At 65.3% G+C, this 14,607-nt stretch overlaps 2 protein-coding genes across 3 annotated transcripts; both read left to right on the top strand.

Annotated features, from left to right (window-relative positions):
• The first annotated feature begins 303 nt into the window (after positions 1–303).
• SEPTIN5 (septin 5) lies at positions 304–9,182 on the top strand. Of its 2 annotated transcripts, XM_045815177.2 has the most exons (12): positions 304–416; positions 551–561; positions 5,192–5,288; positions 5,395–5,481; positions 5,735–5,858; positions 5,943–6,077; positions 6,263–6,380; positions 6,518–6,619; positions 7,407–7,503; positions 7,601–7,736; positions 7,931–8,033; positions 8,138–9,182. In XM_045815177.2, exons 1-12 carry the CDS (start codon positions 374–376, stop codon positions 8,192–8,194), a joined length of 1,110 nt encoding a protein of 369 aa, XP_045671133.1. In that variant the 5' UTR covers positions 304–373; the 3' UTR covers positions 8,195–9,182. The 2 variants fall into 2 exon arrangements, with proteins under 2 accessions (XP_045671133.1, XP_045671132.1); XM_045815176.2 differs by lacking the exons at positions 304–416; positions 551–561 and adding an exon at positions 4,098–4,543.
• A 129-nt stretch (positions 9,183–9,311) lies between these two features.
• GP1BB (glycoprotein Ib platelet subunit beta) lies at positions 9,312–10,564 on the top strand. Its single transcript, XM_045815179.2, has 2 exons — positions 9,312–9,453; positions 9,688–10,564. The coding sequence occupies exons 1-2, from the start codon at positions 9,444–9,446 to the stop codon at positions 10,290–10,292; spliced, it is 615 nt and encodes a 204-aa protein (XP_045671135.1). The 5' UTR covers positions 9,312–9,443; the 3' UTR covers positions 10,293–10,564.
• The last annotated feature ends 4,043 nt before the right edge of the window (positions 10,565–14,607 follow it).

Below are 14,607 nucleotides of genomic sequence, written 5' to 3'. Positions count from 1 at the left end.
GGCAGGCGGCGTCCGGGCCTGTGCACGGGAGACGCGAGGTGGGGAGGGAGTCGGGCGGCAGCCACGCGGTGGGCGGGGGCAGCGCGGGCGTCGCCGGGCTCCCGGGGCGCCGGCGGGCTGCCGGAGGCGAGGGCGTCGCCCGGGGGCGGCGGGCGCGGGGCCGTTGGGGGGCGCCTGGGTACCCGCCCCCGCCGGCCGCGCCGGGTCGCGCGTGGGCGCGGCGGGCGCCGATTGGCTGGCGGGCGCGCGGGCGGGGCGGGCGGCGGCGGCGCGGAGGGCCGGTCACCCCGCAGCCTGGCCTCGGCCTCCGCCGCTCGTCGCCGCGCCCCGCCCGCGCGCCCGCCGCCGCCCGTCCCCCCCGCCGGCGGCCACCATGAGCACAGGCCTGCGGTACAAGAGCAAGCTGGCGACCCCAGGTGAGCCCGGCGCCCGCCCGCGCGCCCGCGCGCCTTTGTCCCCGCCGCCCGCCCGCCGGCCTCTCACCGTGTCTTTCCTCTCCCCTTCGCCCGCCGGCCCGGACGCGGACCCTGACCCGACCCCGACCCTGCAGAGGACAAGCAGGTACGTGCGCGCCGCCGCTCCCCTCCCTGGCCTGCTGTCACCCATTGTGGCACCAACGCTGCCGGCGCCCAGGCGCGACCCCGCCCCCGCCGGCAGTCAATCCTTCCCTGTCGCGATAACCGATAACCGATTGTCAGCTGGGGCAGTGCCATCGCGCCTGGGGCTACAAGGGGGAGCAGTGGGCGCCAGGATGCTGGGGGCCTGGCCCTTGACCCTTACAGCACGGACACCCCTCCCAGGCCGGGGGGATGGGCCGGGTGTCCCTTTCCCACTGATCCAGCGCCAGCATATCCTCCCTGACCTGGCCTTGGGCCTCGTGCTGGGGGTCCTGAGGGCACAGACAGGGCAGGCCAAAGGCTGGGGGAGGGGTCTCTGTCCGCCAGCCAGCACCTAGAACCTGAGCAGCCCCACCCCACTCTGGTGCATCTTCTGCCTCTTCTCCCCACACACCAGTTTGAGTGGGCTGATCTGTGGCCAGGCCTCTTCCCCAGACTGGGAGCCTCCAGGGCCTGGTCTGAGTCATGCCTGTGCCCAGCGCGGGTCTTCCAATCTATTGGGTACAAATAGGCTGGTGGCTTTCCAAAGGGGCTGGCCTGGTCCCTACCCTCCAGGAATGCAGGACCCAATAGGAGGCTGACCTGGGCACCCACTGTGAAACCCAGCTGAGCTTGGGGTTAAACAGAGCTGGCAGACGCTGAGATTGGGGTAGGGGTGGGTAACCAGGTGGCAGGGGGCTCTGAGGCAGCCCTGCTGGGGGCCTCTCTGGCTTGAGATCCGTCAAGTTTGGGGGATTTTCTGGGACCCAACTCTGGCACCTAGGTCGCCTTGGCAGCCCTCGTCAGGGATAGGAATTTACACAGTGGGTAGATTCTGGGTGGAACCCTGAAGTCCTGGCCCAGGGTGCGGTGGCAGCCCCAGGAGCGACCCAGCAGGTAGGGTGGGGGCTGGGAGTCACTGGCTACCAGGTGCCAGTCTCCTGGCAGGGACAGGTGAGGCTCTTGGGGAGGGGCCCCTCAACCTCACCCTGCTGGCAGGGCTGCTTCAGGGAGCCTGAGCCAGGAGCTGCCTTCCTATCAAGGCAGGTCAGACAATGCATGAGATGCAGGGACACATGCTGCCAGGCTATTGTTCGAGGGAGAGAGAGAGAAGGCCCAGGAAACCAGCCCCCTCAGCTTCTCCTGGGCCTGCAGGCATTTGGAGTCACTGCCCGGCAGCTGCTGCCCAGTACCACACAGGGACCCCCTCCTGCAGAGGTATGAACCCTGTCAGGCCTGTGTCTACCCATCCTTCGAGGTCAGTTAGGAGGCAGCCTCACCCATTCTCTGCCCCTAGGACCGGGGGGGGGGGGACTCCCATCACGTGGAGGGGGGAGCCCCAGGAACAAAGCCAGGGAGCCAGGTGTTTGGGGCGGGCTCCCCGAGGATCTGGGGAGAGCTGTGGCAGTTTCACCGTTAGCATTGTCGGTGTTACAGAGCTTTAGTCTATCCGCACTGTGAAGGAGGGCCCGGGGGAGCTCTGGTGGCCCTCTGCCCCCATTCTCTGACCCCCACCCTGTCTCAGGCAGTAATGGGGCTCTGTTGGCTCTGGCGGCTGCTTCCAGAGCTGACTCCAGTGATTCTAAGAATGGAAATGCCTGGAGAGTCTCAGGCACCAGGAGGAGGTGGGCGCAGCTGTGTCTATGGCTGAGGAAGCCCTGAGGAATATTTGTTGTACTTCATGGGCCAGAGAGAAGGGGTGGCAGGGTCCTTCCTTCGAGCACCCCCAGGGAATCCACAGGCCCTGTCTGGGTGAGTTTGGGTGATGGGGCAGGCGGGTTGGGAGCTGGGAGTGAGACTCTTGACTTCCTGACTTGGGCCTCCCCAGAGGCTATGCCTTACCAATGGGGAAATTGAGGCAATCTGGAATCGACAAGCTCCATTAGCCACCACGCTGTGCAGTGCTGAGGCTCCTTCTTATTTTTTTCTTTTTTTTAGAGATTTTATTTATTTGACACAGAGACAGCCAGTGAGAGAGACAGCCAGTGAGAGAGAGACAAGCAGGGGGAGTGGGAGAGGAAGAAGCAGGCTCCCAGCGGAGGAGCCCGATGTGGGGCTCGATCCCGGAACTCCGGGATCACGCCCTGAGCCGAAGGCAGACGCTTAACGACTGCGCTACCCAGGCGCCCCTGCTGAGGCTCCTTCTTAGCCTGAGGGCCAGACCCAGGGGTGTCTAGCTTATAGATGCCCTGAGCCTGAGATGCCAGCTTGTCTGGGGTGGGGGTGGGGGGCTAGGCTGGGGGCTGTGTCTGCAGTGGGCCTACAGGTGGAGGTTGGCTGGGACTTGGTCCAGACACCTCCTTCAGGTTAGCATGGCAGAAGGCGGGGGCCAGTATGGAGGCTTTGTCAGGGCAAGGACTGAGGGCCCATCCGGGAGAGCCGAGGGAGGTGCCCTGTGGCTTCCCCTGCTCCCCTCTGGATGAAAGACTCTCCTGTTCCCAGCTGTGGGCCCAGCCCTCCTCCCCAGGTGCCAGTGGCCTCCAGGCCTCACAGCAGCATCATGAGCCTGGACAGAGAGACAGAGGCCCGTCAACCAGGGGAGCCAAGAAGGGAGGACCGGGGTGGGGAAGAACTGGGGGGGCGGTGCTCTTCATGTTGCAGCTGCTTTCCAAGTGTCCCTCTGCCCCGCTGGTACTGGCTGGTTCAAATTCTGGTGGGGTCCTGGAGGAAAGGGTGAGGAAGGGTTTGGTGACTCAGGAGATGCCTATGGTCCCTGGGGTGGTCACAGAAGGTGAGAGCTACACTGGCTGGAGCTCTCCAGTCCCCCTAGGCCCAGTACTGTGGGTCAGAGCAGGCGAGGAAACTCAGAGGGACCCGCATACTGGGGAGGGAGTAAGTTCACTCCACATACCCCGCCCCACAACCATCTTTGCTCGAAGGAGTGGTCTGGGGTCAGTTGTGGCCCATGCTGGCTGCAGCTTCCAAGTTTCCAGAGGTAGGGTGGGTAGGCCTCTAGTGCTCTAACTAAGCCCCCCTCCCCCGCTTTAAGCTTCTGCAAAACCAGGGGGGGGGGTGGCGGGGGAAGCGGGTCCAGGCTGGGGAGGTGGGCTCTGCCCCCTCCCAGTTCCCACGAGTCTGGGGAGGCCACACCAGTCAAGAACACCCCTGCCCACGCGCGCGCGCACGAGGGAGGAGGAAGCAGTGCAGGAACGGGTGTGGCCGTGGGTAGTTGGGCCGCCGTGACACCGCCGGGAGGTTTCCGGGCCAATTCTGCGAGGAGAGGAGTGAGCGGGGCCGGTTCCCGCGTGGGTGCGCCTGGGTACCGGGAGCGTTCCCCCGGCGCCCTCTGGCGGGCGTAAGCCGCGCCGCACCTGGGCGGGGGACGGGACGCGGGGCAGCCACAACCCCGTCCCCCTGGGCCCTTGGGTGGGCCCGGGCTTCCCCCACCCGCCCACCCGGGTGGTCGCGACGCGGGCACCCAGGACGCAGGTCCGGCAGCAGGACTCCGCCCCCGCGCCTATGCGCGCCTATGCTCGGCCCTGCCCTCCGCAGCAGCTTTCCGGTGGCTCCGCCCGCGGCCCAATTTCCAGGCGACTGTTTCCCAGCGACCGCACGGGTGGGGCGGTCTTGTCCCCCCCCACCCCCAGCCAGCGCCGGCGAGGCCCCGCCTCTGGTTCGGGCGCGGGAGCGGGGCCTGCCTGTGGCTGCAACGCCGCGGGCGGCTCGGGGCCGGTCGGCAGAGGCATGGCACGCACGGCCTCCGGGGTCGGCGGCACCCCGGGTGGGCGACGTCCCTTCTCTGGGCCTCAGTTCCCGGGCCCGTAAAACGGGGGCGAGAACCGGGCTTCAGGGCAGAACCGCGCGTAAGTCCCTCCTGTAAGCCCGGCCCCTGTGGGCCTGACCGGGTCTGGGGTGCGAACGCAGCGATGGACTCGCTGGCAGCGCCCCAGGACCGCCTGGTGGAGCAGCTGCTGTCGCCGCGGACCCAGGCCCAGAGGCGGCTCAAGGTGTGTGTGGAGAGGGGAGCGGAATGTGGGTCAGTGTGTGTGCGCCCGCCTGGTCACGGTCCCCAGGGCTCTGGGACGTGACAGGGACCCACAGGGCCAGGGTCTGCCGGGGTGGGCCATGGGACCCGGCTGGCGGGGGAGGCTCGGTGCCGCTGTCTATAAATAGCCCCTGCTCGCCTTGGTAGCAGCAGCCAGCCACCCCCGCGGCTGGATCACGGCCAGATGGGGCCTCCCACCCCCTGGTACACTCAGGAGGGGTGAATATTAAGGCCAGGGGGCTTCTCCCGCCTGTGGAGGACCTTGGGTGTGTCTGAGGGGTCTTGGTCCTGGCGCCCTCTTCCCACCACCCAAGGGAGGACACAGCCTATGCCTGCTACAGCCAGACATCCTAAACTCTACACACACAGACGTCAGGTCCCTGCAAAGCCCCTCACTGAGGCTGGGGCAAGGATGCCTGCCACCTCCTTACCTGCCTTTCCACCGCCAGGCCTTTGCCCACAGGCCCTCACCCCATTTGTGCCGTTGAAACTCCCCACCCAGGGGCCTCTGCCCCCTGCTGCCTCCATGTCTGAGCCAGGTAGGGAACAGGGCATCAGACTGCCCCAGGAACGCCAGCGTGCCCCTGACTTGCCCCACCCTGGCCCCCAGGATATCGACAAGCAGTACGTGGGCTTCGCCACACTGCCCAATCAGGTGCACCGGAAGTCTGTGAAGAAGGGCTTTGATTTCACGCTCATGGTGGCCGGTGAGTGGGCTGGACTCCCAGGTAGGGTGGCTTGGGCCATTAGCCAGCCAGGCTCTGTCATAGGGGCCTCAGACTTAACCTGATTCTTTCACATACCTGCTGGCAGGTGAGTCGGGCCTGGGGAAGTCCACACTGGTCCACAGCCTCTTCCTGACCGACTTGTACAAGGACCGGAAGCTGCTCAGTGCTGAGGGTGAGTGGGCCCCGGGAAGCCGTGGCACGGGTTCCCCATCCCCTGCGGTGTGACCCCTCAGAGTTCCCTTCCAGGTCCAGACCTCGCTCCTCTCTTCCCACAGCCTGGATCTCCTGTTCAGGGTCCAGGAGGAGTGGCTGGATCATAGGCCAGAGCCAAAACACTAGAATGAATGAGAACAAGGGGCCTGGCTGCCCGGGGTGGGGGTGGGAGTTGGAGAGACCCCCTCCAGACAACGCCCCGACCCCCACAGAGCGCATCAGCCAGACTGTGGAGATCCTGAAGCACACGGTGGACATTGAGGAGAAGGGGGTGAAGCTGAAGCTCACCATTGTAGACACACCCGGCTTCGGGGATGCTGTCAACAACTCTGAGTGGTGAGCAAAGCCTGGCGGGGGGACAGTCTGCCTAGGCTGGCCCAGCCTCCGCTCCGGCTCACGGACCCTGCTGTCTCCCTGCAGCTGGAAGCCCATCACCGACTACGTGGACCAGCAGTTTGAGCAGTATTTCCGCGACGAGAGCGGCCTCAACCGCAAGAACATCCAAGACAACCGCGTGCACTGCTGCCTGTACTTCATCTCCCCTTTTGGGCACGGGTGCGTGACTGGCCTGGGGACAGGCGCGGGGGCCACCCGCCGCCACGGATCCGCACGGCTGTACCGGCCGTTGCCTATCCCCTGCCCGTGCGGTACAAGCGCGCCCTCCCCGAGCCCACCCCAGCCTCTCCCCGGGCCCCTGCCACCCCCACTCTGCCCCTCGCCATCCTGGCTGCTCTCCGCAGGCTGCGGCCCGTGGATGTGGGTTTCATGAAGGCCCTGCATGAGAAGGTGAACATCGTGCCCCTCATCGCCAAAGCTGACTGTCTTGTCCCCGGTGAGATCCGGAAGCTGAAGGAGCGGGTGAGCTTGCTGTGGCGGTGGGGCTTGGGCCAGGTCTCTGGGCCGGAGACCACGGGGTGTGCTGAGTCTGGGTGCCAACGTGGCCAGCCCTGGGTACCTGGCCAGCCTCAAATCTGACAGCCCTTGCCCCGCTACAGATCCGGGAGGAGATTGACAAGTTCGGTATCCATGTGTACCAGTTCCCCGAGTGTGACTCCGACGAGGATGAGGACTTTAAGCAGCAAGATCGGGAGCTGAAGGTGAGCAGCCTGGTGTGGCAGAGGAGGGAACTGGAGATTAGTTTACATGGGGCCAAGCATTCAGGTCCAACCCAGTGGGGACAGGAGTCTTGTCTGGGCAGTAGAGCCCCTCCACCTGGGGCTGGGGGGGTACAGTCCCCCATGTCCCCACTGGCTTGTGCAATGTGGGCCCCGTGTGGTTCATGTGTCATGGAGCGCTTGCCAGGCCCAAAGGCACGGTGCTGGCCAGGCCTCCACTCTGACCCTACTCCTTAGCCTTCTTCCAAGGGGTCACCAGCAGAAGGGTCCGGCCCAGGGCCCAGGGGCCCACAAGCCTATGCATGACCCGGCTCCCAGAATTCTGAGCTCCAGAGGGTGGCTGTGACTTTGGGTGCCCTGGGATGTAGAGTGGCAACAACCAAGCCCAAGACACGGGCCAGGCGGCCGCTGGGCCGGGAGCAGGGTGGGGCCTTGGCCCCCGCCAAAGTCAGCCTCACTAACAGGGCCGTGGGCTCAGCCCTGGGGTGGGATGGCGAAGGTAGCTAGCTGGAGCAGTTCCTGATGGGGGGTGGTGCCAGAAGGTGAGGATATGTGCGGTGGGGCCCAGCCTGGCAAAGGCCCCTAGGGTCTAAGCTGTGCTAGCTCTGGCTTCAGAGAAGCCAAGAGCGGGACAACTGTAGGAGCTCTTTGGGGAGAGGCTGTTGATGGTGCTGGAGGGGCCTGCCGGGTGCGGTGTGCCCATGCCCCTCTGCAGCCACTAACTCATACTCATACTCACGGGGCGTGACCCTGGCACTGCCCTCCCCAGGAGAGCGCGCCCTTCGCGGTGATCGGCAGCAACACAGTGGTGGAGGCCAAAGGGCAGCGGGTCCGGGGGCGACTGTACCCCTGGGGGATCGTGGAGGGTGAGTTCCGGCCTGGGGCGCCCCCGGGGGGGGGATGGGTGGGGTGGGGAGGCTCCCCGGGGCCGGCACCCACCCACCACCCGCTGGCGCCCCGCAGTGGAGAACCAGGCCCACTGCGACTTCGTGAAGCTGCGCAACATGCTCATCCGCACGCACATGCACGACCTCAAGGACGTGACGTGCGACGTGCACTACGAGAACTACCGCGCGCACTGCATCCAGCAGATGACCAGGTGCGCGGCCTGCCAGGCCCGGCTCCCTCGCTGTTCCTTGCTGCCCGCCCAGACCCGAACGTGGTCCCCACCCCCGGGGACGCCCCCTTCCCGTGCACCTCGCCTTCCCAGCGCCCCCCGAGCGTGTGGGAGCTCAGAGGGGGAGGGCATCGCTAGTGCCGGGTGTCACTCAGGCCCTCGTGTCGGCCCCACAGCAAACTGACCCAGGACAGCCGCATGGAGAGCCCCATCCCCATCCTGCCCCTGCCTACGCCCGACGCTGAGACAGAGAAGCTGATCAGGATGAAGGACGAGGAGGTTAGTAGGGCCACGGGGAGGAGCAGGGGCTGGTGGGGGCAGGCGGCAGGCCCGTCCCATCACGTGTCTCCCGCCGTCCTCCCCTGTCCCTCCCTCACCTCCAGCTAAGGCGCATGCAGGAGATGTTGCAGAAGATGAAGCAGCAGATGCAGGACCAGTGACCCAGCCCGGCCCCAAGTAACCGCGGAGAGACTGCCAGTTTCTGGGCTGGCCCTTCCCGTCCCTGGACCCCGACTGGCCTGGACTCAACCCTGGAATCATCTGGATCTCCAACAGGCCTGGGCACCACCCCAGTCCCAGAGCGACCAGGACCAGGACTGTTCCCAGCTGTTCCTGACCTGACCCAGAGACGCGGGGTCACAGCCCCCAGCCAACCCTAATTTATTCTCAGCATCAGTCCCTCCCCTCATTTGTATCTGCTTCCAAGGGGCCTGGAGAGTAGCCCCCACAGCTGGCCGCCTTCGGCCTTGGGGGAGCAGCAGCTAGGTTGGGGCATGACTTTTAAGATCTACCCCTACCCTAGAAGGTCATGAACTCCAACTCCAGGCCCTACTCAGGCTGGTGGGTAAAACAAGCCAGAATAGGGGAGCAGATCCCCAGCATCCCGGGCCTATTTCCCCACCCCAGTGCCGCAGAATGGATGTGGGAGCCCTCATATGCCCACTCCCTTGGGCCACCCAGCTTATGCTGAGACCTCACTTTGTGCCGAGGTGGGCCAGGTCCTTCCTTACCTCCTCACCCCCTCACTGGGTAGCTCAGGGGGCAGGTTGGGCAACAGAAGCATTCATGATCCCTCCAGACCAAAGGAGGGCACCTGGCTGCAGGCAAGGATTTCGTGGGGCTGGTGGGGCTGGGACACCTGTGATCACCTCTACTCCTCACCCATGGCTGTGGCCTGGCCTGAGGGCTCCAGGAGCAGTGGGTGGTGGGCAACCTGACAACCCCCTATCCCTAGACTGCCATTCCCTGCCTGTGGCTGGAGGTCCCTTCTTCCCAGCAGCACTGTTGCCCCGGGTTCCCTAGCCCATCCCCCACCCCCACCCCGCCCCCAGCATGATACCTTCCCCCAAACCCCACTCTCCAGTTTTGTTCAGTTGTGAATGCTGCGTCCTGTCCTGGTGACAGGAGAACAATGTTGGTGAAGTCGCATTGGTGTCAGAGTGATTCGTGCGCCCCTGGGAGTTTGTGGGGGCGGAAGCCCTGGCGGCCTGCGGGCCCTGGTGATAGCGCTGTATCTGGGGCCGCAGCGCCTGTCCCCTCGGCCTCCTCCGGGTTATTTCTGGCGGATGGCTGCGCTGTGGTCGGTTTGGCGGGGGCTCTGGGGCCTGGCAGGGGCGGGGCGGCCTTATCGCCTGGCTCGCCAGCCAAGGCTACGCGCTCCAGAGCAAGCCGGGTCACCATCCTCTCACCATGGGCTCCGGTGAGTCTGGGGTCAGGCAGGGTCCGGGCTGCGCTCCTTGAGCCAAATCGGGTTGGGAGGCACTGCAGTAGGGAGGTTTGGGTCGGACTTCGAAGGGACCTCTAGCCAGCACGCAAGATGATGGAGATGGAGAGGCTTGGGGGCAATAGGAGCCGGCCCAGCGCTCCGGGTGAAAGGGATCCCCGCCCAGGTGCCCCACAGGCTGTCAGGCTCACTACGGCGCTTCCCTTCCAGGGCCGCGCGGGGCGCTGAGCCTGCTACTCCTGCTGATAGCACCGCCCAGCCGCCCGGCCGCGGGCTGCCCGGCGCCGTGTGACTGCGCGGGGACGCGCGTGGATTGCGGGCGCCGCGGGCTGACGTGGGCCTCGCTGCCCGCCGCCTTCCCGCTGGACACGACCGAACTGGTGCTGACGGGCAACAATCTGACGGCGCTGCCGCCGGGACTGCTGGACGCGCTGCCCGAGCTGCGCACCGCGTACCTGGGGGCCAATCCCTGGCGCTGCGACTGCCACCTGGTGCCGCTGCGCGCCTGGCTGGCCGGTCGGCCGGAGCGCGCGCCCTACCGCGAGCTGCGCTGCTCCGCGCCCCCCGCCCTGCGCGGCCGCCTGCTGCCCTACCTGGCGGAGGACGAGCTGCGCGCAGCCTGTGCGCCGGGTGCGCTCTGCTGGGGGGCGCTGGTGGCGCAGCTGCTGCTGCTGGGCCTCGGGCTGCTGCACGCGCTGCTGCTGCTGCTGCTGCTGTGCCGCCTGCGCCGGCTGCGCGCCCGCGCCCGCGCCGCGCACCCGTTGTCGCTGACCTCCCCGCTGGTGGCGGGGCCGGCCGGAGCAGGCGAGTCCTGAGACGAGTGCCGAGCGACGCGGGCGCGCTGAGCCGAAGGAACCCTCCCCCGTGGGGACCCTCGCGCTGACCGGGACCGGGTCGCGTCCTCCGCCTGGGCACAATTTCCGAGACCACGCCAAACCCCTGCGGGCCCCCGGGCCTGGCGCGCCCCACCGCTGAGTGCCCTCTGCTAGCCCGGGTCCCTGAGGCAGGTCAAGGGGGTGAGCTGCAGCCCTGCCCCTGCGAGTTCCCCACGCCAAACTCCAGCGCAGAATAAACCGTTCTCCCTATCTGCCTGGTCTCTGCGCCCCGCCACCGGGAAGTTCCCCTCCACAAACCGCAGGAACAGCCCTGGGAGGCGGTTCGAAGGGCCGCATCACATCTTTGTACACTCAGGATCACTGCCGGCCAAACACGGGGTCAGGCAGTGAACTCTCCCAGACCACTCACTCTCACAGAAGGTGAAGAGGAAAGCACAGAACTCGGAGAGTGACCACATTGCAGGGGAGGGAGGACAGTGGGGGAACAGTGAGGTCACTGCGAGGACATTTCAGGGAGCAAAGACGCTGTGGGGACAATGAAGACAGTGTGAACCACTGTGAGGACACTGGGGAAGGAGGACACCAGGGACAGCAAAGATACTGGGGACAACGAGGACACTGAGGACAGGACATGGGACCATCAGGACACTGTGGGGACAGTGAAGGCAGTGGATAGTGGGAACAGCAAGGACATGGGACAATGATGACACTGAGGACAGGACACTTGGGACAGTGAGGACATTGTGGGGCAGTGAGGACACAGGGACAGCAAGGACAACTGAGTGCCGTGAGGATTCCGTGGACAGTAAGGACTCCGAGCGAACAGTGAGGACACTGTAGGGGCAGTGAGGACACAGCAACAGTGAGGACTTGGGACAGTGGGGGACATCGAGGGCACTGCAGGGCAGTGTGGTTGAGAGAAAGAGAGGGAGAGTTTGCAGTAGCAGTCCCTGGGCGTTGGTGAGGGGCCGTGAGGACTGTTCAGAGCATGAGTGACAGGGACTGTGCCACGTGAGCAGCTTTCAGGGCGGTCGGGGCTGGACTGGGGGTGGTGAGGCCGGTCTGATGGCCGACTGGGAACTCCCTGGGCATCTGAATTAGAGGCTCAGCCTCCAAGGCAGGGGTGAGTGGGTACCAGGGGGTTGCATGGTATCTGGAATCAGGTCCTGGACTTGGCGTCTCTGACTGCCCGGGCTGAGCAGCCAGGGCCTGGGATGACTCCGGGGTGCCCCAGCAAGGCACAAGCTGCTAACAAGGGGCCTGGGGTGCCGAAATGAGGGGCTGACGCTTTCCTCACTATTAGAGTCCTGCTCCCGCCCTCGTGTGGCCCCCACCTGGCTGGCCCTATAAACAAGCCTGCTCTCCACCAACCAAAAATAGGACCCTGACAAGAAGCCTCAGGCCTGGGTCTGGGGTGCCTGGCACAGGAAGGCTCTGGCCCCCAATGACCAGGTCGGGGAGGCTGCCGCTGACATGGCCTTTGTCCCAGTCTTTGTGGGACAAGATGGATGGCCCTCCGGTTGGGCTGATGCTATCTCGGGGCTGCCGGTCAGACATGAGGCAGGAGCCACCCCCTCCTTTGTGGGCAGGTGCGGGGCATCCGGCCCATTGTGGGCTGTGGCCGACTGTCCAATCGTCCATCCGGCCTTATCACCACATCAGGGATGGTGGCCCCTTTTGTACAAATGAACTGCCACCCTCCCCACCCCCAGGGGTGGCCCAGCACACTCAGAGCCCCTGGTAGGGGTCAGAGGTAATAGTCGTTGTCACAGCAAGGTACACAGGCAACCTCCTAACTCAGTCCCAACGTGGTAGGGGGAGAGAGTGTCCCCCTTACTTTCCAGAGGAGGAAGCCGGACGCCAGAGTGGGGTCCTCCTACTGAGCTAGAGCTATGTCCACAGCTGTAGGGGGGGCAAAGCTAACACGAGGCCCCCAGGACCCCTCTCTCTTCCTCCTCACTGAGGCCTTCAGGGGACAAATGCAGGGCCCAGGAGAAAATGACCTGGGGGTCCTAGGTGACCCCAAGCTAAAAGAAGGAGCCCCTCTTCTGCTGAGGCTCCAGCAGAAACTATGGGGAAGGGTCAGTAGGAGCCCAGGTCTGCTGCCCAGTGCCCACAAGCTTGAGGGCCTCTGGGCCAGTGTCCAGCTGAAAGGGTGGGCACACAGCTCTGAGAGCCTGGAGCTGCAGAAGCAGCTGGAGCTTCTCTGATGGAGGAAAGAGGTTGGCATCACAGTGTGGTCAGACCTAAGGAAGAACTTCCTTACTCCCTGGTAGATAGGGCAGCTGAATTCCACGGTTTCTCCAAGATTCTCTCTCTTTTGCCAGTTCTCCATGATTTGGATTGGCTTCTGCCAAGGTACTGAGCACAGAGGGTGCTGGCCTGGCCTCATTGGCCAACCTTTTCCAGGCTGCCTGGGAGCCCCCAGTCTCAACTTCTGACCCCGAGCTGACCCTCCATGCACTGACCCAGGGGCCTCAGCTTCCAAGGAGTGTGGAGAAGAGGATGGTCCCAGCTCAACGCCCCTGAATGGCCCGGTGCCGGGAGGGGGCGTGTACACCCCTACCTGGGCTCCCTGCCCTATCATGCCCCTCCCCCAGCGTTGTCCTCCATCTAATGGACAACATACCTGCCCCAGGCTCTGTTCCCCACTGACAATCTGGTCCTCTCTGTGGCTTCAGACTCCTTCCAGATGGGAACAAGGCGGTGATCACGCAAGGCGCTACCCATCCCCCCACACCTTCAGCCCCCAGGCTGGCTGATTCAGGGCCCTTTGCCCTGCAGCCCAAGGGTCCTCTGACCAAACCACTGGCCACCCCTGAGCAGGGCCAGACAACATTCCTGGGGAAGACACAGCCGTTACCTCCCGCTGGTAGCCTTCGTGTCCTTGTCCGTGAAATGCGTGGGTGCTGCGTGGGCTGAGAATCTCCCGCCCAAAACAACGCATCCTGCTCTCCCCTCATTCGCCATGACGCTGGGAGACCACCAGAGGGCGCTCGCGGTCTGTGGAAACCGCCAGCGTGGGGCAGGGGAGGCCGAGGTGGGCACCGGGTGTGCAGGCAGCCAGGGTCCGCGGAGAAACAGCGGCCCAGAGAGGGAGAAATTGCCCAGGCTGGTGGGGGTGGTCGCCGAGACGGCGGACAGGTCGCACCCCCACCCCCATGGGAACAGGGAAGGGTGCGCCGAGCGACCACTAACACACGGGGAGGGGTGAGCGCCCCTTCTGCATCCTCCCCCTCCCCTCCCCTCCCCACCCCTCCCTTCCCTTGGATCGCTGACAGCCCATCAACAGGGAAGATAAGGGACCTCTTCCGCTCGGGCGGAGGGGGTGTCAGCCCAGGTGCACCATCCGCCCTCCCGCCGCCTGTTTGCTCCGTAAACACTTATTGAGCCCCTGCTGTGTACACCGCGGCGGGGCTGGAAGGAGCTGCTGCGTGGCAGGCGTGGAGGGTGTCTGTGAAGAGCTGGCCTCAGCCGCTTCTGCTGAGGATACCGGGTGGGGACGGTAAAGCCAGCTCCTGGGGGAAGTGGAACAGAGCCTGCGCCACCTCCCAGCCAACCTGGGGGCGGGGTGTGTGTGCGCGGGCCCTCCCTGGGCCCCCTCCAGCCTAGGGAGATGAGGGGGAGCGTGCGGCGGGGGGGCGGCCCCTCACTGGGCAGAGACTTGAGTGGCGCCCGAGTGGACGAGGCCCTGGGAAGGTCTGGAGGGGCCTAAGCTCTGGCCACGTTGTGGGGGAGCGGCGCACCCGCCGCCCAGACAGAGCAACAACATTGGAGTGGGTGGCGGGGCCCTGGGGGCCCATAGCTCACCGCACCGTCTGCGCCCACCCCCGGCGTTTCCGATGGAAGACAGGCAGCAGGCGATAAATCACCGGCTCCCACTCCCACCCACCCAGGCTGCCCTGGGGAAGGGGGGCTGCATGTGACAGAGACAGAGCCTGAGACAGAGACAGAGAGACAACCGCAGAGAGAGACAAAGGCAGTTAGGGCTGGCCAGTTGACACCGGCCAGGTCCCTTTGCTCAGGGTGTCTGGCCTGCCACCCCCAGGTGCCCCCTCCACCAGTCCCATCTGGAAACCAGCTGAGAGCCACCCCACCCCAGCAGACCCCCAACAGGGAGGAGGAGGAGGGAGGGAGCAAGGCCTTAGCAGCCATAACTCTGTCCACCCTGGAGAACCATAAATCAGCGGGGGGCTCTCGGAAAGCACTCCCCCCCTAGGCTGAGGGGGGTCTTTGGGGTCACTGGTCCTGGTGACTGGGCCTGGCCTTAGCTGTTGTGTCCCTCCCTCCTTAA

The sequence above is a fragment of the Ursus americanus genome, chromosome 30 (genome assembly GCF_024610735.1).
Source record: "Ursus americanus isolate L20-20 chromosome 30, mUrsAme1.1.p, whole genome shotgun sequence".
Lineage (NCBI taxonomy): Eukaryota > Metazoa > Chordata > Mammalia > Carnivora > Ursidae > Ursus > Ursus americanus.
Note: the sequence above shows the minus strand (reverse complement) of the source record. Positions and strands in the feature narration are given on the sequence as shown.

Excerpts from the sequence above, each read along its gene's own strand:
- SEPTIN5 (XM_045815176.2), top strand. The coding sequence starts at position 4,463 with ATGGACTCGCTGGCAGCGCCCCAGGACCGCCTGGTGGAGCAGCTGCTG. Across the intron at positions 4,544-5,191 it reads AGGCCCAGAGGCGGCTCAAG|GATATCGACAAGCAGTACGT; the intron begins GTGTGTGTGGAG and ends CCTGGCCCCCAG. Across the intron at positions 6,381-6,517 it reads TCCGGAAGCTGAAGGAGCGG|ATCCGGGAGGAGATTGACAA; the intron begins GTGAGCTTGCTG and ends GCCCCGCTACAG.